At 37.7% G+C, this 26,141-nt stretch overlaps 1 protein-coding gene across 8 annotated transcripts in view; it reads left to right on the top strand.

Moving 5' to 3' along the window:
- Positions 1–26,141, top strand: part of PGM2L1 (phosphoglucomutase 2 like 1) — a 102,072-nt gene that overhangs the window by 64,743 nt on the left and 11,188 nt on the right. For all 8 annotated transcript variants that reach the window (XM_028115997.2, XM_028115998.2, XM_088017610.1 and 5 more), the window contains 9 exons: positions 771–938; positions 4,454–4,560; positions 5,305–5,389; positions 8,801–8,884; positions 21,137–21,330; positions 22,165–22,354; positions 22,669–22,766; positions 23,417–23,597; positions 25,484–25,577. In XM_028115997.2, the coding sequence (XP_027971798.1) occupies positions 816–938; positions 4,454–4,560; positions 5,305–5,389; positions 8,801–8,884; positions 21,137–21,330; positions 22,165–22,354; positions 22,669–22,766; positions 23,417–23,597; positions 25,484–25,577 (1,156 nt within the window). In that variant the 5' untranslated portion in view covers positions 771–815. The remainder of the gene's footprint in view (positions 1–770; positions 939–4,453; positions 4,561–5,304; positions 5,390–8,800; positions 8,885–21,136; positions 21,331–22,164; positions 22,355–22,668; positions 22,767–23,416; positions 23,598–25,483; positions 25,578–26,141) is intronic.

Genomic DNA, 26,141 nt, shown 5'->3' with positions numbered 1-26,141 from the left:
TAATATTTGATTCTTACTCTTGGAAAGAAAATACTGGAAAATTCCATTCAAATTTTATTCTGATTTTTACTGCATTTCTATTTGAAGTTTTGTTAATTGTTTGTGAAGTACTATTTCAGTCAGGGGCATCCTTGAGCTTTATGAAAATAAGGTAAAAGATGTGATAATGAAACACAGAATCCTAAAATATAGATGTTGGTGTGTCCTGCTTAGCAAGCCAAGTTTGGACTGAATTTTCATTCTCATTCTTAGCTAAGTCCACGTTTAATATCTAAGACCATTTTATGGTCACGTGGTTTTCTGTGACTTTAAAGAGCAGGAAGCCTTATCTGGTCACTTTGAACTGCAGAGATTTAGGAAGTAGTTGGTCAGCATGTGTTGATGGCTTTTGCCCAATAGCTTCCATATTTCTTTTAAAACTTAATATAGACTCTAATTTAATTAATGGTATTTTTTGACTAAGAGGCTTATTTTGGATCCATAACTCTTAAGTTTATCAATTTGTTAAAAAAAATTCTTGAATATTGTTACAAAATATGCTATGACAATTAGAGATATGTAAATGGACTCCAGTAAGGGCCTGACTCCTTGGGGGACTCAGTAAATGGCCGGTATTGTTTTATTATACATACTAATACTGATCAGTAGCACTGTGGAATTTATAGTGTGTCTAGAACCTTGTGATACATGCATAATACTGGCTCCTCAGAAGGGCTTCATATTTAGGACCCTGCTTGTGATCCTGATTAAGTCTTAATACTTTTTTATAGAATCCCAAAACAAAAGAGCAGATTGAAAATCTGTTACGGAATGGGATGAACAAGGAGCTGCGAGATCGTCTTTGTTGCCGAATGACTTTTGGGACTGCAGGACTTCGTTCTGCTATGGGGGCAGGATTTTGCTATATTAATGACCTTACAGTAATACAGTCAACACAGGTAAGTATTACAAAGTACTATATGTATACTTTTTATCACACTATTTTTTGGCTTTCTAAATTAGGTTGTGCCTTTCTAAAAACAAAAACAAAAACAAAAAAACGAAACTTTATATCTAGGAAGGTACTTTCTTGTAAATAAGAAATGTAGAATAAATGCTGACCTTTGGTCTTGCACAGGATTTATCTTAGAAGTCATTTGTGTATCTTCAAGGTTATAGACTTACTTTCTGATTAAGAGTTCTTTTGGTGACCATTGTGAAACTCTTGACAATGTTACATTGTATTTGAAATCAGGAAATGGATATTGACATTTCCAATTAATACAAAAAACAAACTTAGAAAAATGAGAATTATTCATTTTGGTATATGGCCATTGATAAAGGTTAACCAGAGTATTTGGAAAATGTAGTTGAAAATATTTCTCTTTGATGTGGTTTTCAATATCCACAAGAGTTCTTTAAGACAGTGTCCATATCCATGAGAGTTCTTTTTTTAAAAAATTTAAATTCAATTAGTCAACATAGAGTACATCCTTAGTTTCAGATGTAGAGTTCAATAATTCAGTTGCATATAACACCCAGTGCTCATCACATGCCTTCTTTAATGCCCATCACCCAGTTACCCCCCCACCCATGTCTCCTCTAGCAACCCTCTGTTTCCTATAGTCCATGAGAGTTCTTAAGACAGTGTATGATATGATACAACTTATTTCTCCCCATTTTTATGCAACTTAGAAACAGATTACTTCTTTTTGTAGTGAATCATTCCCACTGCTTCAAGGAGAACTATACTTTGAGGCTAAAATGCATTTAGCATATACTAAAAATAGTTCTGGACTAGAGAATTGCTCAGCAGATATAATTCTAATCAGTACTGCCAAACAGTACATCATCCTTAGCCTTGTTCTGAGGGAGTTCTCTAAAGGCAAAGGCTAATGCAGGGGATAGGGAAAAAGGGACAACAAGATGACTGAATAGGTAGGATACCTGCTACTTCTGCACCCCTGTCCCCTTTCTTTTCCTCATCCAGAGATGCATCAGGTCACTCTTTTTAATAAATTCGTTTCCTTGTAAGTTTTCATTTTAAAGGAAGATTCCTTGACTTTACAAAAAGGATTGGAGGAGGTGTTTGAAAATCAATTTCTATGGAAATGTAAATTGTTACTGGAGTTGAGATTCCATTGTGTGAAGAGGAAAAGCCTAATGGAATCTGATTCTTAAGCCCTAGCCCTTTTCAGAATCTAGGTACACAGGGATAAAGATAAGGTAGATTTTTATAACAGAGAATAGTAGGAAGTTCTATGAGATTTTAGGACAGCATCATCTTTAGAAACAAATAAATTGGTGACACTGACCAACATGGGCTATATTAAGCATGTGTGCACGTGCACATACCCACACTTACACACACTCACACACACACACACACACACACACACACTCATAGGGAGCTCATAACCAGAGTACAGAGGTGCAAGAGCACCTGACTCTGGGGATCCTAAGCAGCCCAAGTTTGGCCACTTGCTGCTGACAAAATCCAAAGGCAGAGAAACAGAGGCGGTGAAACAAGAAAGGAATTTATTTCAGTGAGGCCAACACCGGGAAGACGGTGACTTAACATCTCAGACTGTCTCCAAAGTGCCCCCAAAAACTTCTAAGTTTATATAAGGAAAGTGTAGGACAAAAGTAGTGGGTATGTGCACATGGGCAATAAAGGTCAGGTTAGTCATTGTCCTGGGGTCCCTCATGCAGGGTCTTGCTGACATTATTGGAGGGGTGGGTAGTTTTGGTTCCCATCACAGGATGCTTTGCCAACTGGGTCTTTTGCCTGATTTAAGAGATAAGCTGGAAAGAAGAGCTTGGTCAGATAGAAAGTAGAGATGAAGGCCAAAATGGAGGTGGTTGAAGTTCTCTTTCAGGAGTAGGTTGGAAAGAACAATTATATTTGAAAGAGCCATGAAAGAGGGGTCCGAAAGTCACTGGGGCCTCATCTGGTGCTGCCACATAGTGTCTTAGCAGTGCCTGACATACAGTAGGTCTTCAATAAATTAGAATAACTTAGTTTTGGTTGAATGAATGGCCTTGGGCAAGTCATTAAGTGGAGCTTCAATCTTATGCTACTCTTTTTTTTGAAAAGATGTTGAAGGACAGACAAAAATAGAAAAAGTATCTTCATTTTTCTTTTCAGGGTTGTAAGGATTAAATGTGGCAACATTTGTGAAAGTGGTTTTAAAGCACTATTACAGTATGAAGTGTTATTTTTAGAGATAAAAGGATTTATTAAAGTTAGCGAATCATTCATAGGATACTTAAATGGTTCTAGTTTATTGTTGTGATGATTTCAATATTAAATACTTCATTTCTTTTTTTGTTACCATTGATTGCAAATTTTCCTAGTTCATGAAATTTTCTTTCTGTGAGATTTGAGAACTAAGGAATTACAAATGGGATCAGCTGTCTATAGAAATGTTCTAATGGGTGGGATGCCTGGGTCAGTCAGTTGAGCATCTGCCTTCAGCTAGGTCATGATCCCAGGACCCTGAGATCGAGTCCTGCATCGGGCTCCCTGCTCAGTTGGGAGCCTGCTTGTGTGCACTCTCTCTCTCTCTGACAAATAAATAAATAAAATCTTGAAAAAAAAAGAAAGAAAGAAATGTTCTAATGGGGTGCCTGTCTGGCTAAGTCGGTAGAACGTGCACTCTTGATCTTGGGGTTGGGAGTTCCAGCCCCATGTTGGGTGTAGAGGTTACTTAAAATCTTTTTTTTTTTTTTTAAGATTTTATTTATTTATTTGAGAGAGAGAGAATGAGAGATAGAGAGCACGAGAGGCAAGAGGGCCAGAGGGAGAAGCAGACTCCCTGCTGAGCAGGGAGCCTGACGTGGGACTCGATCCCGGGACTCCAGGATCATGACCTGAGCCGAAGGCAGTCGCTTAACCAACTGAGCCACCCAGGCGCCCAGAGGTTACTTAAAATCTTGAAAGAAGAAAGAAAGAGAGAGAGAAGGAAGGAAGGAAGGAAGGAAAGAAATGTTCTAATGAAGGTTTATGTTGCTGATTAAAAATGTTTGTGTCATAAACAGGTCAAATCTTTTGGTTGGCTTCAGTCTTATGATTTAGCAGGACCTAAAATGGTCAAAATTCTGTTGTCTACAGCCTTAAGGCAAGAAACAATTTCTTTTGGTTCTTCTAACAACTTTTTTTTTTTAGCATACTGACTCTCTTGTCCCCTCTTTTTTCCCTAATGTTTTATGTATTATATTGGTTTTCATAGTTACTTAACTGATATTTCGATGGTATTAAATGTGTCTGAAACTGGAGGAAATAAATGTTTGTCATCTCACATCTGAGGATTGAACAGTATTGTTCCCACACTGGTAAACATGAGCATAAAGGTGGAAGCCAGTTCCCTTTGAGCCAATAAGCTGCACACTACACATAAAAAATAATAGATTTTAAGTTGTGGAAAATGCAGGTATTAGTCAGGAACTAATCTTTTGTGTTTATCTGCTTCAGGGAATGTACAAATACCTTGAAAGATGTTTCTCAGACTTCAAGCAGAGAGGCTTTGTTGTTGGGTATGACACCCGGGGTCAAGTAACTAGCAGCTGCAGCAGCCAGAGGTACAGTGTGAATTGTTTGAGAGATTAAGTTGGGTTGGAATAAAACCTTAAAAAAAATTAGTAGTAAGATTTCTGAAACAGGAAACTGTCAAATAGAAATGTGATCACATGCTTATGTTTATTTTAGAGCTGGACTAGAAGCATTTTAAAGCTTCTATTATAACCTTTAGCTCTTACAGGCAGGATTAAAATTTTTAAATATTTAGGGTTAGTATTTAGAATGACATCATAGTTTATGTTATGATTTTTAATATTTTGGCCAGCGTTTTGGGTAGGAGTGATTGTATAGCTTGTATTCTCTCATTATACTCACATTTAATTAGTTTTAGGGTATTTTCATACATAAGTAATCATGAGATAGTGATACTTTTTTTTCAGGGTTTAATTATGCATTTTTGTTGATCAAAGTCTTTTACTTCACTTTCCTCCATTCTTTTTGCCTTTTGCGGGTTTTATTTCTTAGTAAAGGAGCCATCAAAAGATGAATGAGGAAGAAGGAAGAAATTAAAATATCAGTTCTGTTTCTTATTAAGTTCCTTTTTTAAAAAATCTTATTTCACATTTTTAAGCTGGAGCATGAAGCCTAAATAACCAGTGATTTTAAGAATTGGCTGTATTAGGCTACTACATATTCAGAATAATTATAATATGAAACATTTATTTTGTGGAGGGTTGGGTTTTAAAATGTATGGTAAGCTAAGGACTAAGTGAAATCTCTCTCTCTCTCTCTCTTTTTTTTTTTAGACTTGCTAAACTCACTGCTGCAGTCTTACTGGCCAAAGATGTTCCTGTGTACCTTTTTTCAAAATATGTTCCTACACCTTTTGTAGTAAGTGTGTCATGTTATTGATTGTACAGTTTGTTACTCTTAAAAAGATTTCTTAATTCAACTGGGATTCAAATCTTTGTCATGCTTATAGTTCTATATTAAGTGAAATGAAGGACGAAAGGAAGGAAAACAAATTTTGCTCTGAGTTTATTTTCATTCAACAAGCATGTGTTGACCCACCAAAGAATTTAATCTATAACAAGATGACAAGTCCATAGTCATGGTCTGATATTTTAATACTCTTCTTTCAGAAACTGGCTTATCAAGCAGATAAAAATGGCTGAGGAGAGATTTGAACATACTATTAGCATGTTTGATCTGAGTGGGGGTGTGTGCATGAAGATACTGTATTCAGTAGGATATTCATTCTTATCAAGCAGGGTCAAAAAGGAAATTTCTGTAAATACCAGAGAACTGCTTATCAAGCCATGGTCCTGGACCTCAATGCAATGAGATCAGAGATAAGAAACTCACAAAACCCCGTATCTTTGGAATTTTTAAAATATAAGTAATTCCTGGATTAAGGAAGATATAATAATGAAGATTAGAAACTACAGGCAGTCCTTGCTTTGCATGGTATTGTTGGACTGTAAAGATAACTATAAGCTGAAACCATGCACAGTGATCCTTAATAATCAATGGGAAAATTACAACTGTTCTGTGAACTTTAAAGTTTTTTGTCAAAACATTAAGAATACCCTAGTCTTGGTTTAAAATGTCTAAGGAAAAGAAAAAAATAGTAAAATTAATACTTATTTAGTACACTATAATTAAAACATTAAAAACATTGAGAATAAAGTGTTTTATTTCTTGGTAAAAAATGTACCAAGAGTATGAACAGGACAGGGGCATCTAGCTGGCTCAGTTGGAAGAGCATATGACTCTTGATCTCGGGGTTGTGAGTTTGAGCCCCATGTTGGGTGTAGAAATTACATAGATACATAGATAGATAGATGATAGATGATAGATAGATAGATAGATAGATAGATAGATAGATAGATAAAGTATACCTTTATAACAAAGAAAAAGGAAAGTATAAATAGTATGTGCTTTTTGTTTTATAACTTAATATGAGTGAGCATCCTTTCTATGTCTTGGTGAATTGTCACATTCCTTTATAAGTTTGGATCAGCTTCCCATATTTTATCCACTGTACTTTCAATGTTATGATTTTTCTCTGAGAGTTCCTTAATGTGAAGTTTTTTTGCCAGTATCACTTCCCCTGGGACATCTTCATCCTTTTCGTCACAACGACATTCCTCATTTATATCCATATGTTCACCTACACTAAGCTTATCTGGGTGCACATCTATTCTCTTGAATGACAGCAATGTCAACATTCCCAGCTATGTTCTTCTGTAATTCTATTTATGTTTGATTCAAATTTCCCTTCCATTGTTGTCACTTCTTGTTCCTTTTCTACACTCTCATCTTTGTTGGCCAGTTCCTTCTTTCAATTATCCATTTTTGCAAACTATCCCATGGATTTATCACTAGGAGTTAAGGAGGCAACACAACTACATGCTTTGCTGTCTGTTGAGAGCTGATAACAGATGCACAGATCACTGGCAGACTTTAACAGAGTGACATGATTGGTCACTGATCATGATGGATCTCTTATATACATACATATTATTTATGGACTGAAGAGCTAGCAAGTTTGCGCTTGATACCGTTTCTCACAGTTAATATACCATGGTAACGGAAATTTGAATGTGTTGTTGGGAGACTGTGTTGTTGGGTGTTATTTAACTAAAATATGGTATCAGAAATTCACGCAAAGCAAGGACTACCTGTATTTGAAACTGAGCCACAATGAAAAAAATAAATAGCCAAAATTATGGACTACAACTATAGCTCTACGTCAAGGGAAATATATAGTCTTAACATATTAGGAAAAGGGAAGATGAAAAAATAACGAGCTTAGTATGTTATGATCAAAATAGACTAAATCTAAATAAAGTAAAAGAAAGAAAATAGTGAAGGTCTGAGGAAAAAATCAATTAAATAGAAAAATTTTAAAAACGGTATGAATAAAAGCAGAAGTTGACTCTGAAGAGACTAATAAAAATAGACAAGCCTTTGGCAAGGATGCTCAAGAAAAAAAGGTAAGACAAATTAAAAGGGAGCATAATACATACAGTAGAGATTAAGAAAACCACAGTATTCTGAACATAATGCAAATTGACAGCTGAAAGCTGAGATGAAATGGCCAATTTCCTAGAATAATTGATACATTGAAACTGATAATAGAAAACCCAAAGAGACCTGTAATCATTAAAGAAATTCAACGGTATTTTTTTGAATCTTCTCAAATTAAAAATGGCAGATACAAATAATTTTATAGGCAAGTTTTCCCAAATGTTTGAGGGATAGATAATATCTCTATAAACCATTCTAGTGATTCATTGGAAATGTGTTGAGTGGCTCAAAGAATTGAAGGAATCACTAAGCAATTAGCTCTAATGAATGACAGAAAACAGAGAAGTTCCAGAAATCTAGACCATGTCTGTAGGATTCTGCCATTTCGTTGCCAACTTCAACTATCATCAATTCCTGTGTGTAGGCCTTCCTCTCTCATTACAGGTAGATTTGCTCTAGTATGTAGGGAAGATATTTTTAGTGGTCCTCCTTGGCAATTCTCTTTGACTAGCTGCAGAAGAAACATCTTGGGGAAGGACTCTGACCGGGCTTGGGTGGTTATGAGCCAGTCTCTGAATCATATCAGGGGAATAAGTTACTCTGATTAGACCTGAATCTTTTGTTCCTTATGGCCAGGAGAAGAGAAATCAGAAGTGATGGTAGAAGGGTAGGGGGGATATCCTAGGCTGTCAAATAATAGCTACTACAGAGAAAAAGGTAAATCCAACCTGGCAATTAACTTTGGGAGAGAAGATGGTGACTTGACCTGTATATGTTATAAAGGTCATGGAGTACATATAAAGACCTTCAAATTGGAAGTCAGTAGACCTATGTTGTTCTACCCTTGAATCTTCTCCCTTATGATTTTATAATGTGTAAAATATGATGGATTAGATGATTCCTAAATTAACTTCCAACACTAACATTTTTAAGATTATATTCATCACTCATATTTCTAGAGTCTGGCATATAGTAAGTGCTCCTTAAATATCTGTTAAATAAACAAAAGAAAAAGAAAAGTTTATAGGACTAAGGTAAATTAGACTAGGAGGAAAAAGCCATCCAGTCTAACAGTTAGGTGGCTATTGGTGACCTAACAGTTAGATGGCTTTAGCTATATCGTACCCAGTGTATCTGGAGTTTATTGTTGAAGTTGTAGGCTATTTATGTCTTAATGTCTTCTCCTGTTATTTACTCAAGGTTATTCTTATATCAAATGTGTAAGTAGCTGGAGAGCAGAATGGAATTATGGTGTTACTGTTTTTTCAGCCATATGCAGTCCAGGAGCTCAAAGCAGTTGCAGGTGTGATGATTACTGCTTCTCACAACCGCAAAGAAGATAATGGATACAAGGTAAACCTTAGACTCCTGATCTTTGCTTATTTCACAGTTCTTATTTTTTTTTAATAATATGTGCTGAGGAGCAGGCTTAGATGTTGGGGACAGGCAGATAAAAACATGAAAGCCAGCCCTCAAAGGATGTGTTTCCCTAATGACCCTTATTACTTCTCAACATGAACGCTATGAAAATCTCTTCAGTGGTCTTTTTGCTTCTAGCATCTTCCTGCCCTTGATTTCCCTATCCTATCCCCAAATCCACCCTATCTACCATTTTAGAAATAAAATCATATTGTACTGAGAACTTAAAGAATGAGAGTTTGTAGGAGGAGAGCCAGAGGAACAGTACCTTGATCTTACTCTCCTTTCCCTCCAGTCTTCTACTGGGATGCCCCATGGGCCATAGGACCCATGTGATGTGTCAGCATCCATGGCAGAAAGCAGGGTGGAGAAGGGTGAAAAATGGCAAACGGAGGATACAGCACATTATTGAGCCAGTGTTTGGAGCTCCTGTGTGATGAGTGCATGACCTTATATTTGTTTTTCTTCTTGTATGGGAGGGCTTTCAGGTACACTGAGCTCTGTTTTACTGGGGAAAAGAAGATTTAATACTAATTTAAGATTTGGGCCCTGGCTAGCTAAATGGGTAGCATGCACAGAGGCAAAGAAGAAATGATTAATTCAGTTTGGGACATATTAAGTTTGAGGTATTTGTGGGTCAACCAGGTCGCAACACCCTGTAGGCAACTGGATATATAGATCTGTTGCCTGGGGGAAAAATCTAAGCTGAAGTTACAGATTTTGGGGCCATTATATATATTAGAACATGTAAGGGTATTTGGAAGTCTTTTAATCGGGTAAGTGGCCCAGAGATAGTAGATAGTAAAAAACAAGCCCAAAAGGGATTGCTAGGGAATATCAACTTTAAGACATGGGAGAAAGAAGAAGTGCTGGAGGTAGGAGAAAGACCAGGAGAGATTAGTGCCATCAAAACCAAAGGGAGAGAAGAGAATTGCAGGGAAGGAGAAGTTGACTGTTAAAGAGAGCTGACAACCCAGATCTCTCCTCTGAGCATCAGATCAGACTCCTAAATCCAGCTGTCTACTTGATATCCACTGGGATGTCTAACAGACATTTCAGAACTACTGTCTCTAGAATAGAGGTTTTAATTCCCCCACAGGCTCTCACATACACACCCCAATGTGTTCCTCCCCCATTCTTCCTGGTCTCTGTAAATTGGCACTACCACCCACCCAAACAAAAATGAAAAATTATTCTTGATTAGTCCTTTTCCTTCGCTCCTAACATTTAACCCACAAACAGGTTCTACAAATTGTACGTCTTAAAATGTATGTTGGGGGGGTGCCTGGGTGGCTCAGTTGTTGGGCATCTGCCTTCGGCTCAGGTCATGGTCCCAGGGTCCTGGGATCGAGCCCCATGTTGGGCTCCCTGATCGGCCTGCTTCTCGCTCTCCCACTCCCCCTGCTTGTGTTCCCTCTCTCACTGTGTCTCTCTCTGTCAAATAAATAAATAAAATCCTTAAAAAAAGTAAAATAAAAGGAATGTTGGAATATGTTTGCTTCTGCTCACTTCTTCTGCCTCCACCATTCCAAAGCATTGTCATCTTATGTCAGAGCCGCAGCATCCTAGCTGGTGTCTTCCCATTGTTCTCCCTAAAATCCATTTTCGGGTTTATAGGACTGTCTCCTGCCTACCTCTCCAACCTCATTTATTCATTCCTGTCCTCACTGTGTTCTGTCATACTCCCGCTTCTTCCTGTTCCTTCGTCCTCCAGTATACCAAACCCTCTCCCATCTCTGAGCCTTTGTAAATGGTTTTGCCTCTGCTTGCATTGCTCTTGCCTTCATCTTGCAGATTTGTTTATTTTCATCCTTCAGGTTCCTGCCCAGATGTTATTTCCTTGAAGAGACCTTCCCAGGCCACTTATCTGAAGTGGCTTCCCTCAGTGACTTTCTCACCATCTTGTTTATTTCCTTCACAGAGCTTATCACTGTTTCTGATTATCTGCTATCTTGAGGATGAATTGTTTCTTTATTGACTTGTTTGTTTGACCTTCTCCAACCCTGTTCTCCAATATAAACTCATGGGTGAAGGGACTTAGTCTGTTTTGATGTTCATTGCTGGTAAACATACTTGTCACATAGGAAAGCCTCAAAGGTTTTTTTTTTTTTCTTAAAATATAAGCACAAAGTAAAAAGGATAAAAGTTAAAGACTATATAAAGTTCAACAGTAAAGAGTATCTCTCCCATTCCTTTCCCCACCCCCAGTACCCCATTTCAGAAGCAAATACTGTTTCTGGTTTTAGTTACCCCCCAGCATTTGTAATCATATATGTATTTGTCACTCCCACATTTTTTTTCCATAAATGGTAGAGTACTATTATGGAGTGTTCTGCGCCTTGCATTTTTCACACAACAGTATGAAACCATCTTAGAGATCATTCTCTCAATCAATCAATTGATAGGGAGATAGGTCTGCCTCATTCATCTTTAAAAATCTATATAACAAATCCTGACTTATTTTATTGTATTTATTTTTTTAAAGAATATGTATTTGAGAGAGAGAGAGAACACGAGCAAGGCAGAGAGGAACCAGAGGGAGAGGGAGAAGCAGGCTCCCTGATCAGCAAGGAGAGAACGCATGGGTGGGAGGAGGGGCAGAGGGAGAGGGGGAGAGAGAGAGAATCTCAAGCAGACTCCACACTGAGCATGGAGCCCAAAATGGGGCTCAATCTTATGACCCTGAGATCATGACCTGAGCTGAAATGAAGAGTCGGACATTTAACCGACTGAGCCATTCAGCCTCCCCATAATCCTGACTTATTTAACCAATCCTCTGTTGGTGAATAGTTCATTTATTTCTGATCTTCTGCTGCTTATAAACAGTGCTACAAAGAATGTTCTTCTACATATGTCTTCGTTCATATGTGCACGTAGATTTATATAATAAGTATAGAATAGTAGTTAGGACTATGGGTTGGGTTTAAAACCTGTCTATAGGACGCCTTGGTTAAGCGTCTGCCTTCAGCTCAGGTCATGATCCCAGAGTCCTGGGATCAAGCCCCGCATCTGGCTCCCTGCTCAGTGGGGAGCCTGCTTCTCCCTCTCCCTCTGCCTCTCCCCTTGCTGCTCCGCCTGCTTATGCTCTCTCGCTTGCTCTCTCTCAAATAAATAAATAAAATCTTTAAAAATAAATAAATAAAACCTGTCGGTGCCACTCAGAGCTTTGTGACCCTGTGCAAGTTCATTTCTCTGTGCTTTAGTTTCCTCATCTGCATACTAGGGATAATAATAGAACCAAGGTTATAGGGTGAGAGTGAGGATTAAAGGAGATATTGCATGAAAAATGCCTCGTGCCCAATAAATGTTAGCTGTTGCTTTTATTCTTTTCATCTTATATTTGCATTGTCCAATATCCTAGCCACTAGCCACCTATGGCTATTGAACATTTAAAATATGACTAGTCTGAATTGAGGTGTACTGAGAGCGTAACATACACACCAGATTTCAAAGACTTAGTATGAAAAAAGAATGTAAAATATTTCATGAATTTTATATTGATTACATATTGAAATGATAATATTTTGGCTATATTGGGCTGTATGAAGTATATTACTGTTAATTTCAACTGTTTCTTTTTATCTTTTTTAATGTGGTTACTAGAAAATTTAAAATTGCATAAGTGGCTTGCATTTGTGGCTCACATTATACTTCTATGGCACTGTTGATCTATAGGATAACTTTCTAGAAGTGAAACTTTTGAGTCAAAGAGATATGAAAGGAAATTTGTCACTCTCTATTCAAGGTGGTTGCACCAATTGATACTCTCACTAAGAGTGTATGAGGGTCTTTATCCCATACCTTCCATATTATCATTTTGGTCTTTGCCGTCAAATAGGAGAAAATGTTATGTTTAATCTGTACCTGTTTTATGAGTAAGGTTGAGGATCTTTTCATTTATTTGCATGATATTTGTTTTCCCTTTCCTCAGATGTCTGTAAAAGGTTTTGTCCATTTTTCTCTTGGGTTATTGCTCTTTTTCTTAGTGATCTATGGGAACTCCGTATATGTAAAAAGTAGCTCTTGGTCATCTGTTTTGCAGGTATTTTCCCCCCATATCATCATTTGACTTTGACTTTATTTATATTTTTCCATGCATGGTATTATGATATTTTTTCCATTTGGGGAAAAAAGTTATTTTGGCATTTTTATTGGTATCATATTTCATTTATAGATTAATTTAGGAAGCTTTAATATTTTTATAATATTTTTTGAGTCTCTTTACTCATGAACAGGATGTATCTTTCTATTCTTTCAAGACTTCTATTATATGCTTTAGTAATATTTTAAATATTTTTTAATAGGTCTTTCATATTTCTTCTAAGAATTTTTTTTTTGAGAGAGGGAGAGAGAGCGGGGGAGAGGGAGGCGCAGAGGGAGCGTGAGAGAGAGAATCCTAAACAGGCTCCATGCCCAGCGTGGAGCCCAAGGTGGGGCTTGATCTCACGACCCTGAGATCATGACCTGAGCTGAATGAAATCAAGAGTCCAGTGCCTAACCAACTGAGCCACCCAGGCACCCCTTTTCATATTTCTTTCAAAGTTTGTTCATGGGTATGTTTTGTTGCATGGATTTTTCTGTTATTATATCAGATAGGGATAGTTTCTGGTACAGGTTCGGAAAACCCACAAAAATGGTTTAAGCTGATAGGAGTTTATTTTTCCCACGTAAAGTAAAGTCCAGAGGTAGGTGGCTGCTGGCAGGGTTCTATAGCTCAGTGTTGTTGGGCCTTTCATCTCTGCAGTTTTTCTGGCCTTTCCTTCAAGTGTGAACATCATATAATGGTTGTACCTCTAGGCATCATATCCATATACAAAGGCAAGAAGAAATGGGAAAGGAGAAAGGAAAGGCTAGATATTTTTTCTCATGTTTTATAAATTTTCATTCATAGACTTTCAGGGCCTATGGATAGAATCTTTTTTGTGGCTTGGAATGTGGGAGCATCACTCAGAGCAGTTTTGGTTTTGTTTTTTTAATTTCTGCGGGAACCAGGAGTTTCACTGACTGGGAGCAATTTCTGTGTTAACTGAGACCTCAGATTTGAAAGTTTTTAATACCCCAGTAGAACAGACATGTTTCCTCAACACCTTTCTATAATTAGTGGGCAGAACTTCTATTCTGTCTTTCCACTGATGGTTGGGGTGGGGAGTCTCAGATCTCCAATTTCCTATGTTCCACGTGGGCATTACAACTCAAAAACCAGATAAATGGACAGTTCCTAAACCCCGGGCAGTCACACCATCAGCTCACAGCATTATATCACTCTGGTTTTCCTATTTTCCCATTGCCTGGAGTTTTCCCTTTTCTTCTTATGAACTAAGCTGTGCATTTTAGATAATAATGTTTTTCTGACACTAGCTAACATTTTAAGGTATTTATAGAGAGAATTTTCAGGTCATCTAGTCTACCATCTTGTTTGGCACAGAGCTTAGTACATAGTACATATTCAAATTTATTCTTTCCTTCATTCACAAGGCAAAAGAGGGTAGTCCTGTCATATATATGGTAGAAGTCATTATAGATAATCTCTAAGCAAAGTCCCTTCTAACTTAGAGATCCTATGAATCGTAGAAATACATTTTCTTGCTTTTTTTTGTTAACTGTTTCTAATGTCTTGTTGATCAAGCTACCTGGCAAACTGACAGCTTAATGGAATGTATTTTCATTCATTAAGTACTGAAAACACATATACTGAAATGTATATGTAATAATTAACATGCCAATTATCTTTGCTGATATAGACTTTATCTGGTGTGACATATATTCTACTTTAATTTATATCTGAAAAATAATTTCTTCTTTATTGCAGAACTATTTTATAATGCTAAAATTTTATAGTATCAATTTTTATTATCTTTAGTATATAGTTATAGATCTAAGAGTATGATTGGATACTATGGCATATGCATATTACTATGTTGCCATAATGATGCCCTGATATATTTTACTTGTGTTGTTATTAAAGTATACTTCTAAAAGTGAACATAATACATGATCATTTTTTTAAATTTAAATTTTATTTTTTTCAATTATTTTATTTTTTATTTTACTTTTAATTTTTTAAATTTCATTATGTTATGTTAGTCACCAGACAGTACATCATTAGTTTTTGATGTGGTGATCCACAATCCATTGTTTTCATATAACACCCAGTGCTCCATGCAGTACGTGCCCTCCTTAATACCCATCACCAGGCTGACCAATCCCCCCTCCCCCCTCTCCTGAAGCCCTGTTTGTTTCTCAGAGTCCGTAGTCTATCATGGTTCATCTCTCCCTCCGATTACCCCCCCTTCATTTTTCCCTTCCTTCTCCTCATGTCCTCCATGCTATTCCTCATGTTCCACAAATAAATGAAACTGTATGATAATTGACTTTCTCTGCTTGACTTGTTTCACTTAGCATAATCTCCTCCAGTCCCATCCATGTTGATGTAAAAGTTGGGTATTCATCCTTTCTGATGGCTGAGTAAGAGTCCATTGTATATATGGGCCACATCTTCTTTATCCATTCGTCTGTTGAAGGGCATCTCGGCTCTTTCCACAGTTTGGCTATTGCGGACATTGCTGCTATGAACATTGGGGTGCATATGGCCCTTCTTTTCACTACATCTGTGTCTTTGGGGTAAATACCCAGGAATGCAATTGCTGGGTCATAGGGTAGCTCTATTTTTCATTTTTTGAGGAACCTTCACACTGTTTTCCAAAGTGGCTGTACCAACTTGCTTTCCCACCAACAGTGTAAGAGGGTTCCCCTTTCTCCACAACCTCTCCAACATTTGTTGTTGCTTTCCCTGTCCATTTTTGCCATTCTAACCCTTGTAAGGTGGTACCTCAATGTGGTTTTGATTTGAATTTCCCTGATGGCTAATGATGATGAATGTTTTTTCATGTGTCTGTTAGCCATTTGTGTGTCTTCTTCAGAGAAGTGTCTTTTCATGTCTTCTGCCCATTTTTTGACTTGATTATTTGTTTTTTGGGTGTTGAGTTTGAGAAGTTCTTTATAGATCTTGGATACCAGCCCTTTATCTGTAGTGTCATTTGCAAATATCTTCTCCCATTTTGTGGGTTGCCTCTTTGTTTTGTCGACTGTTTCCTTTGCTGTGCAGAAGCTTTTTATCTTGATGAAGTCCCAAAAGTTCATTTTTGCTTTTGTTTCACTAGCTTTTGGAGATGTATCTTGAAAGAAGTTGCTGTGGCCGATGTCAAAAAGGTTACTGCCTATGTTCTCCTCTAGGATTTTGATGAATTCCTGTCTCAGATTGAGGTCTTTCATCCATTTTGAGTTTATCTTTGTGTGTGGTGTTAGAGAACGGTCGAGTTTCATTCTTCTGCATGTGGCTGTCCAATTTTCCCAGCACCATTTATTGAAGAGACTGTCTTTTTTCTATTGCATGTTTTCTCCTGCTTTCTCGAAGATTATTTGACCATAGAGTTGAGGGTCCATATCTGGGTTCTCTATTCTGTTCCATTGGTCTATATGTCTGTTTTTGTGCCAGTACCATGCTGTCTTGGTGATCACAGCTTTGTAATATAGCTTGAAATCGGGCAACGTGATGCCCCCATGTTTGTTTTTTCTTTTTCAACATTTCCTTAGCGATTCGGGGTCTTTTCTGATTCCATCCAAATTTTAGGACTGTTTGTTCCAGCACTTTGAAAAATGTCATTGGAATTTTGATCGGGATGGCATTGAAGGTATAGATTGCTCCGGGTAGCATAGACATTTTAACAATGTTTATTCTTCCGATCCATGAGCATGGAATAGTTTTCCATCTTTTTGTGTCTTCTTCAATTTCTTTCATGAATGTTCCGTAGTTCCTAGAGTACAGATCCTTTACCTCTTTGGTTAGGTTTATTCCAAGGTATCTTATGGTTTTTGGTGCTATTGTAAATGGAATCGTTTCTCTAATTTCTCTTTCTACAGTTGCATTGTTAGTGTATAAGAAAGCAACCGATTTCTGTGCATTGATTTTTTATCCTGCCACATTACTGAATTGCTGTATGAGTTCTAGTAATTTGGGGGTGGAGTCTTTTGTGTTTTCCACATAAGGTATCATGTCATCTGCGAAAAGAGAGAGTTTGACTTCTTCTTTGCCAATTTGAATACCTTTTATTTCTTTTTGTTGTCTGATTGCTGTTGCTAGGACTTCTAGTACTATGTTGAACAATAGTGGTGAGAATGGGCATCCTTGATGTGTTCCTGATCCTAAGGGAAAGGCTCTCAGCTTTTCCCCATTGAGTATGATATTCGCTGTGGGTTTTTCATAGATGGATTTTATGAACTTGAGGAATGTTCCCTCTATCCCTATACTCTGAAGAGTTTTAATCAGGAAAGGATGCTGTATTTTGTCAAATGCTTTTTCTGCATCAATTGAGAGGACCATATCGTTCTTCTCTCTCCTCTTATTAATGTGTTCTATCACATTGATTGATTCAGCATTGTGAATGTTGAACCACCCTTGCATCCCGGGGATAAATCCCACTTAGTCGTGGTGGATGATCCTTTTAATGTATTGTTGGATCCTATTAGCCAGCATTTTGTTGAGGATTTTGGAATCCATATTCATCAGGGATATTGGTCTGAACTTCTCCTTTTTGATGGGGTCTTTGCCTGGTTTGGGGATTAAGGTAATGCTGGCCTCATAGAATGAGTGTGGAAGTTTTCCTTCTGTTTCTATTTTTTGAAACAGCTTCAGTAGAATAAGTATTATTTCTTCTTTGAATGTTTGGTAGAATTCCCCAGGGAATCCGTCAGGCCCTGGACTCTGTTTTTTGGGAGGTTTTTGATCACTGCTTCAATCTCGTTACTGGTTATTGGCCTATTCAGGTTGTCAATTTCTTCCTGTTTCAGTCTTGGCAGGGTATAGGTTTCCAGGAAGGCATCCATTTCATCCAGATTGCTCAGTTTATTGGCATATAGTTGTTGATAATAATTTCTAATAATTGTTTCTATTTCCTTGGTGTTAGTCGTGGTCTCTCCCCTTTCATTCATAATTTTATTAATTTGGGTCCTTTCTCTTTTCTTTTGATAAGTCTGGCCAGTGGTTTATCGATCTTATTAATTCTTTCAAAGAACCAACTTCTAGTTTCGTTGATCTGATCTACTGTGTTTCTGGTTTCTAATTCATTGATCTCTGCTCTTATCTTAATTATTTCTCTTCTAAAGTGTGGCTTAGGCATCGTTTGTTACTTTTTCTCTAGTTCTTTAAGGTGTAGAGTTAGTTGGTAAATTCGGGCCTTTTCTATTTTTTTGAGTGAGGCTTGGATGGCTATGTATTTCCCCCTTAGGACCGCCTTTGCAGTATCCCTTAGGTTTTGGACTGATGTGTTTTCGTTCTCATTGATTTCCATGAATTGTTTAAGTTCTTCTTTGATTTCCTGGTTGACCCAAACATTCTTGAGCAGAGTGGTCTTTAGCTTCCAAGTGTTTGAATTTCTGCCAAATTTTTTCTTATGATTGAGTTCCAGTTTTAAAGCATTGTGGTCTGAGAATATGCAGGGAATAATCTCAGTCTTTTGGTATCGGTTGAGACCTGGTTTGTGACCCAGTATATGGTCTATTCTGGAGAAAGTTCCATGTGCGCTCAAGAAGAATGAGTATTCTGTTGTTTTAGGGTGGAATGTTCTGTATATATCTCTGAGGTCCATCTGGTCCAGTGTATCATTCAAAGCTCTTGTTTCCTTGTTGATTTTCTGCTTAGATGATGTGTCTATTGGTGAGAGTGGAGTATTGAGGTCTCCCACAATTAACGTATTGTTATCAATATGACTCTTTATTTTGGTTAACAGTTGGCTTATGTAGATGGCTGCTCCCATGTTGGGGGCATAGGTATTTACAATTGTTAGATCTTCTTGTTGGATAGACCCTTTAAAAATGATATAGTGTCCTTCTGTGTCTCTAACTACAGACTTGAGTTTAAAATCTAATTTGTGTGATATAAGAATTGCTACCCCAGCTTTCTTTTGAGGTCCGCTGGCATGGAAGATGGATCTCCATCCCTTCACTTTCATTCTGGATGTATCTTTAGGTTCAAAATGCTCTTGTAGACAGCATATGGATGGGTCCTGTCTTTTTATCCAATCTGCAACCCTGTGCTGTTTTAGAGGAGCATTTAGGCCATTCACGTTGAGAGTGATTATTGAAAGATATGAATTAATTGTCATCATGTTGCCTGTGAAGACGTTGTTTTTATAGATTGTCCCTGTAAATTTCTGTTGTGTATCACTCTTGGGGTCTTTCTCCTTTTATAGGATCCGCCTTAATATTTCTTGCAGGGCCGGCTTAGTGGTCACATATTCTTTCAGTTTCTGCCGGTCTTGGAAGCTCTGCATCTCTCCATCCATTCTAAATGACAGCCTTGCTGGATAAAGTATTCTTGGCTGCATGTTCTTCTCATTTAGTACCCTGAATATGTCTTGCCAGGATTTTCTGGCTTGCCAGGTCTCTGTGGATAGGTCTGACGTTATTCTGATGTTCCTCCCTCTGTACGTAAGGAATCTCTTCCCCCTACCTGCCCTTAAGATGGTTTCCTTGGTTCTGAGATTTGCGAGTTTTACTATTACATGCCGGGGTGTTGGCCTGTGTTCCTTGATCTTGGGAGGGGTCCTCTCTGCCTCTAGGACACGAATGTTTGTTTCATTCCCCAGATTAGGGAAGTTCCCAGCTACGATTTGCTCAAATGTATCTTTTAGTCCTCTCTCTCTCTCCAGTCCCTCTGGGATTCCAATAATTCTGACATTGGAATGCTTCATGGTGTCACTTCTTTCTCTGATTCTATTTTCTTGGATTCTGAATTGTTTTTCCCTGGCCTCCTCTTTTCCCTTTTTATCTATTAAATTGTCTTCCAGGTCACTAATTCGTTCTTCTGCCTCATTTACCCTAGCTGTTAGATTATCTAGATTAGATTGGATCTCCTTGATAGCATTTTTACGTTCTGCCAATTCAGCTTTCATTTCTGCCCTTAGAGACTCTATGTGGCCATTAATTGATTTCTCCATTCTAGCTATTGTCTTCACAATTGCTAGCCTGAATTCCATCTCCGACATCTTGGTTATATCTGCATCCATTTGTAAATCTGTGGCATAAGTCATAATCTCTGAGTCTTTCCTATTTTAGGGGTTCTTCCTCCTAGTCATTCTGTTGATGGGGGGTTGAGGGAATGTATAGAGTCCAATTATTGACCAGAACCCAAGGAAGATGCACCTGTTTTCTAGGGACCTTAGGGTTGCTGGCCTCTTGTTCTCCCAGCCTGTCTTCTGGGGGAGGGGCCTGCTGCGCTGTTAGTCAGGCAACCCTGTTTGGGCAGAGTTGCCCTGCCTCCCCTGTGCTGGGGGATGGGCTCAGTGGTAACCAGTTTTGGGGGCTTTTGTTCTCTGGCGGCTTTCCCTGGTGGCTTTCTCCGTCTCTTCCGAGAGTCAGAGCCGAAGAGACCGTTTCCAACCCTCTGCCTCAGAGCAGAGAGATTGCAGTCTGTTCTTTAATGAGCTCTCCAGGCCACACTATCTCCGTTTCTGTCTGTGCTACTATAAACTGCAGCGCCCTGGGTTGTGCGCCCCTTCGCAGCGCCCCCAGTCCTGCCTCCAGGTCAGGGCACGTCTCTTCCCTTTGTGCTTCTAAAACCTCCAGCCGCTCCGAGTTCGCAGGCGTGACCCCGTCCCTCCAGGTTGCCCTAAAGTCCTTTCCCCGCTGCTACTGGTCTGTGAGTCTGTGCCTGTCCCCAGTGTGGGAGGCTATCGCGCACCAGCAGTGTAGGATCCCCACGGCCAGACTCCCTCCAGCTGCCGTTTATCCTCCAATATCTGCCTGCGGAATCACGGCTCCCCGCTTGGTACCTCGAAACCAACTGCCTGCAATATTCTGTTTGTAGAGATCCAGATCTTCTTACATCTCAGGCTGATTTCGTGGGTGCTCAGAGTGGTCTGGTAGATATCCAGCTCAATTCTGGGGGCCAGTTGGAATAGGGTCCCCTACTCCTCTGCCATCTTTTCTCCCCAGTACATGATCATTTTTTTGAAGAGTACCTGTAGAATCATTATCGTCAACATCCTTTGGTATTAGGTTAGTCCCATGTTGATATTTTCTACTTAATTAATTTGGGATGCTTCTTTATAAAGCCAAATAGCTCTACTGTAGCTAAAAATATCTGGGCAACATTTCACATACTTATAGCTGTATTTACCTATCATCTAGGTTTATTGGGAAACTGGTGCTCAGATCACATCTCCTCATGATAAAGAAATTCTGAAATGTATCGAAGAATGTGTGGAACCTTGGAACGGTTCCTGGAATGATAATTTAGTGGATACCAGCCCACTGAAGAGAGATCCTCTGCAAGACATTTGCAGAAGATACATGGAAGACCTTAAAAAGATCTGTTTTCACAGGTATCCAAATGGGAATATAGGGATAGGGTTACCACATAATAAGATTAACAAATAAAAGAAATAGAGATAAAAATGTGTTGTCTGTTCATTATATTAAAAATATAGCTAACTAGTACCAATCACCGTAGTTAAAAGGTGGAAATAACCCAAATATCCATCAACTGATGAATGGATAAATAAACTGTGTTATATCTATACAATGAAATATTATTCAGCTGTAAAAAGAAATACTGATACATACCACAACATGGATAAACTTTGAAAACATGCTAAGTGAAAGAAACCATTTACAAAGGACCACATATTGTGTGATTCCATTTATATGAAATGCCCAGAGAAAGCAAATCTACAGAGACAGAAACAAGACAGAGGCTAGTGATTGCCTATGGCCAGGAGGAATGGGAGTGTTAGGGGGTGGCAGCTTTGGGGTAGAGTTTCTTTTGGGGATAATGAGGATGTTCTAAAATTGATTATAGTATAATGGTTGAATAACTCCGTGACTATAGTGAAAGCCACTGAATTGTACACTTTAAATAGATGAATTGTAGAGTATATTAATTACTTCTTAATAAAGCTGTTAAAAAATTACAGCTAAATATGTGTATTCTCTATATGAGATTAGGAAATTTCCTCTAAAATTTGATTTTGCCTATTTATGTATTTTCATAACTATTCCCTAAATAGCTAATGCTATTGCTAGAGAGCTGTTGGCTTGCTGAGTGTCTGTTCTTCATCCTAAAAAATAAATTTTAGCTTCTTCTTTATAGCTTATTTTAATTATATCACAAGCACCAAGTTTTATGATACCAACTGAATAATTCTTTTCCTTTACAGGGAATTAAACTCAAAGACCACCTTGAAATTTGTACATACATCTTTCCATGGGGTTGGACACGACTATGTGCAGTTGGCTTTCCAAGTATTTGGTTTTAAGCCTCCAATTCCAGTACCAGAACAAAAAGATCCAGATCCAGACTTTTCTACTGTTAAATGCCCAAATCCTGAAGAAGGAGAGTCTGTGCTGGTATTTTTTTTTCTTTATTTAAATTATTATTAGTGTATTAAACTTCATCAAATAGAAGTCATTGACAACTCAGAGATTACTTACAAAGACAGAAAGCACCTTCATGGACATAATTTAAATTCTCTTGTAACCATATATTCTGTTATATTTGAAATCTCTATGGTGGATATCCCTACTTCTAGGCTTATTTTAAATTTAGTCAAACTGTATTCCTTCTAAAATTGATGTCAACTAATATAGTACCTACATGTAGGAGTATTAACATTGAATTTAACCTCTGGAATACAATCTGGTGATTTGGCTCACTGTTTCAGGAACTTTCTTTGAGACTGGCAGAGAAAGAAAATGCCCGCGTAGTGCTAGCCACGGATCCTGATGCAGACCGGCTGGCAGTGGCAGAGCTTCAGGAGAAGTAAGTAAAGCTTAAACTTTGAAAAAGAGTTTTTGATTTTAAGTCTTACAGCCTCATTGGAAATAATAAAAAAATAAGAAAATAAATTTCCTGTAAGTCCACTATCCAAAGATAACCCCTAGGTTGATATTTTGACATTTCCTTAAGATATATTTGTTTTTATAAAATTGTTATGCTATATATATTTTTATATCTTGATTGTTTTCCACTTAATATTGTGCCATGAGCATTTTTTTCAGTCCTTAAATATTGTTTAAAATATAATTTTTAAAATGGCATGATAGCCCAACAGATTGCTTTATCAATATAATCATTTTCTAATCTTGGTCCTTTGGATTGCTATGTATTTTTGCCCTTATAATGTTGTGACAAATGTCCTTATATAGACAGGACATCATATTATAACTTTTCTCTCATTAAGTAGGAGAACAACAGTTTCAGTGTAATAATTTTTCAACAGACATTGTTGCCATTTCTACCCTAAGTTCACCCCTGGTGAGCTAGAAATAATCCTAAATGTTTTCTCAAGAATCTTATATAATAGCTTTTGGTTTTCCTGTGTGAGGGATGGTAATTTGTACGTCTTAGGGTCAAGAAATTTTAATGAGAAGTTACAAAAGTTCTGACTTGAATCTTCATTCTCTCTACAGTGGTCATTGGAAAGTTTTCACAGGGAATGAATTGGCAGCTTTGTTTGGGTGGTGGATGTTTGATTGCTGGAAGAAAAATACATCAAGAAATGCTGATGTGAAGAACGTTTATATGTTAGCCACCACAGTCTCTTCCAAAATTTTGAAGGCAATTGCACTTAAAGAAGGATTTCATTTTGAGGTAAGAACAGAGAAAAATCTGTGTGCTACTTTTCTCAATCACTTTCCAAATCTATACATTAAAGCCATCTCCCCACCAAAACTGACTTGTATTGATTTGATTTATAATCCCCCCTTTTTTTAAAAATTCTGTTAACAGTTGCTTAATCTTTTGACAGTTTAGACACCTTGAGCCAAGTCCATCCATCCAGGATGTGAATTTCTGGAACTGAGATAAGATATTCTTTAAAAATTACATTAATGCTTATTATTTCATACAACAAAATCTGGTTTTCATACTGAGAAAATCTGGCTCCTAGTGACCTCATCAGTAACATAAACTCCATTCCAAAAAATTGTAGGTATCATCAGCCATTGTTTAAGCTCTTCAAGTTCAGTCTTAAGAAACTTAGTCTTCTAAATTGTAAATTAAGACCCAATGATTCTACATCCAAAAAACAAATAACTCTCTCTCAGCACAGATCATTAACTTTCGTGAGCCTTAGAGAGTTAAGCTGACAATTTTTATAGCTTCTGGGACTGATGCCAATTAAATTGCTTTTCCTCCACCATCTTTGTCAAATAGTGCAAATGTCACACCTGTGGGCATTTTTCTTGAGCCACAGCCAAGCTACACGTCTTAACACTGATTGGCTGAATAAAAGAAAATTATACCTGTTTTAATGAAATAGAACTTTCGATCTCTGGCTTTAAAAAAAATACAAATAGCAGGGTGCCTGGGTGGCTCAGTCCATTAATTGTCCAATTCTTGATCTCAGGTCTCAATCTCACTATTGTGAGTTCAAGCCCTGCATTGGGCTCCACACCCAGCGCAGAGCCTACTTTAAAAAAACAACAACAACAAATTGCTAAAGAGAAAAAATTGAAAATTTATTCAAGCCTAAGATTCTGAATTATGGTAATGTTAACATTTTCCTCAATATCTATGGCAAAAAAAAAAATGTATAAAGAGCACAAAAGAGAAACAACATGATTCTAAAGACCAGTATTATAAATTTGCTTCCTTGTGTTTATTGTTGGTTCTGGGGAGGGTAGCAGAGGTTTTGGTTTTTATTTTTTCCCACCGAGGAAGTAGAGAGGTGAATTGGGAATCCTAAGTTAGTAATGGTGAGCTCTAGAATCAGTGTCTATTACATGTTCTTTCTGTCGAACCTAAAACAGTTCATGTCTTTAAAGTGAATAGTAGCTCATCTGATGAAAAGTCCTCGAATCCAGTTACGAAAGAAGGGCTTAGTAACTTCCTTGGTTTTAATTAGTCCGTGGTATTGTGGTAATGAACACTTGATTCAAGCATATACTGTGATAATGTTGAAAGTACATCATTAAAAAGCTTTATGGCCTTTGATTACTTGGGGGGACTAAATCACAACCTTCATAGGTTCTCTTATATTAGTACTTATAATGCAGCCCAAATGACAGTTTCTGAGAAGCAGTGTAAGTGAATCCTGGCTCCATCTCATACATACAGCATAGTCTTGGGCAAATTCACTGAGCCTCTGAGCCTCTGTTTCAGCAACAGAGTTTTTGTAAACAAAAAAGACCCAATGATATAAAGTGCCTGTTAATGGTGTTTGATAAATAGTAGATGATCATAATATATGTGTGTAAAATTTATGTTACTTTGTGACTATATGGATCACCACTTACAAATGTTGGGTTATATTTGGTGTAAATCACCTATTTCTGTGCTCAATAAATAGTAGGTTATCAGTCGTGGCAATATGAATCCAAGCACTTCTGGCTATGTGCTCACCATGATATAAATCTGTGTGGACCAAAAACCATAAGAGATCACTATGAGAGTGTTACGTGCATTTAGTGACAGGCCTTTCTCTAGATACGTTTTTGAGGAGTCACTTAACTAGAGTGGCCTTCTGTGCATTTCAGGAAACATTACCAGGTTTTAAATGGATTGGAAGTAGGATAAAAGACCTCCTGGAAAATGGGAAAGAAGTCCTTTTTGCATTTGAGGAGTCGATTGGTATGTAGTAAATATTGAAATCTTTGAAATTTGATAAGAGCATTTTTTATTTTTTATTTATTTATTTATTTATTTATTTTGATGAGAGCATTTTTTAAAATGTAGTATGTCTATGAAGAGGAATTTTTGTCTTCTGGTTTTGCGTTTTGAGTTGTAAAAACCACAGAGAACTCAGAAATATGTAGATGCATTTTTCATGGGGGAGGGGGGAAGACCCTTAAAAGTCCCCTAAGTACCTTTAGTATCAGTGGGTTTCATCTATTAGTAGGCTCTTAAATTCATTGGTTCTTCTGAAGAAATGTAAAACTATTGAAATTATTATAGGCTTAAGTTTTCCCCTTTTTAAATCATGTGTGGCTCAGTCAGTAAAGCATCTGCCTTCGGCTCAGGTCACGATCCCAGTGTCCTGGGATCAAGCCTCATCTCCATCCTGGCTCCCTGCTCAGTGGGGAGCAGGGAGCCTGCCCACTGAGCAGAGAGCCTGCTTCTCCCTCTCCCTCTGCTCCTCCTTCCTGCTCCTGCAACGCCCTCTCTCTGTCTCAAATAAATAAAAATCTTAAAAAA

The sequence above is a fragment of the Eumetopias jubatus genome, unplaced genomic scaffold, assembly GCF_037043125.1.
Source record: "Eumetopias jubatus isolate StellerSeaLion01/CBP00866 unplaced genomic scaffold, mEumJub1_p1.0 scaffold_13, whole genome shotgun sequence".
In the NCBI taxonomy this organism is placed as follows: Eukaryota; Metazoa; Chordata; class Mammalia; order Carnivora; family Otariidae; genus Eumetopias; species Eumetopias jubatus.
Note: the sequence above shows the minus strand (reverse complement) of the source record. Positions and strands in the feature narration are given on the sequence as shown.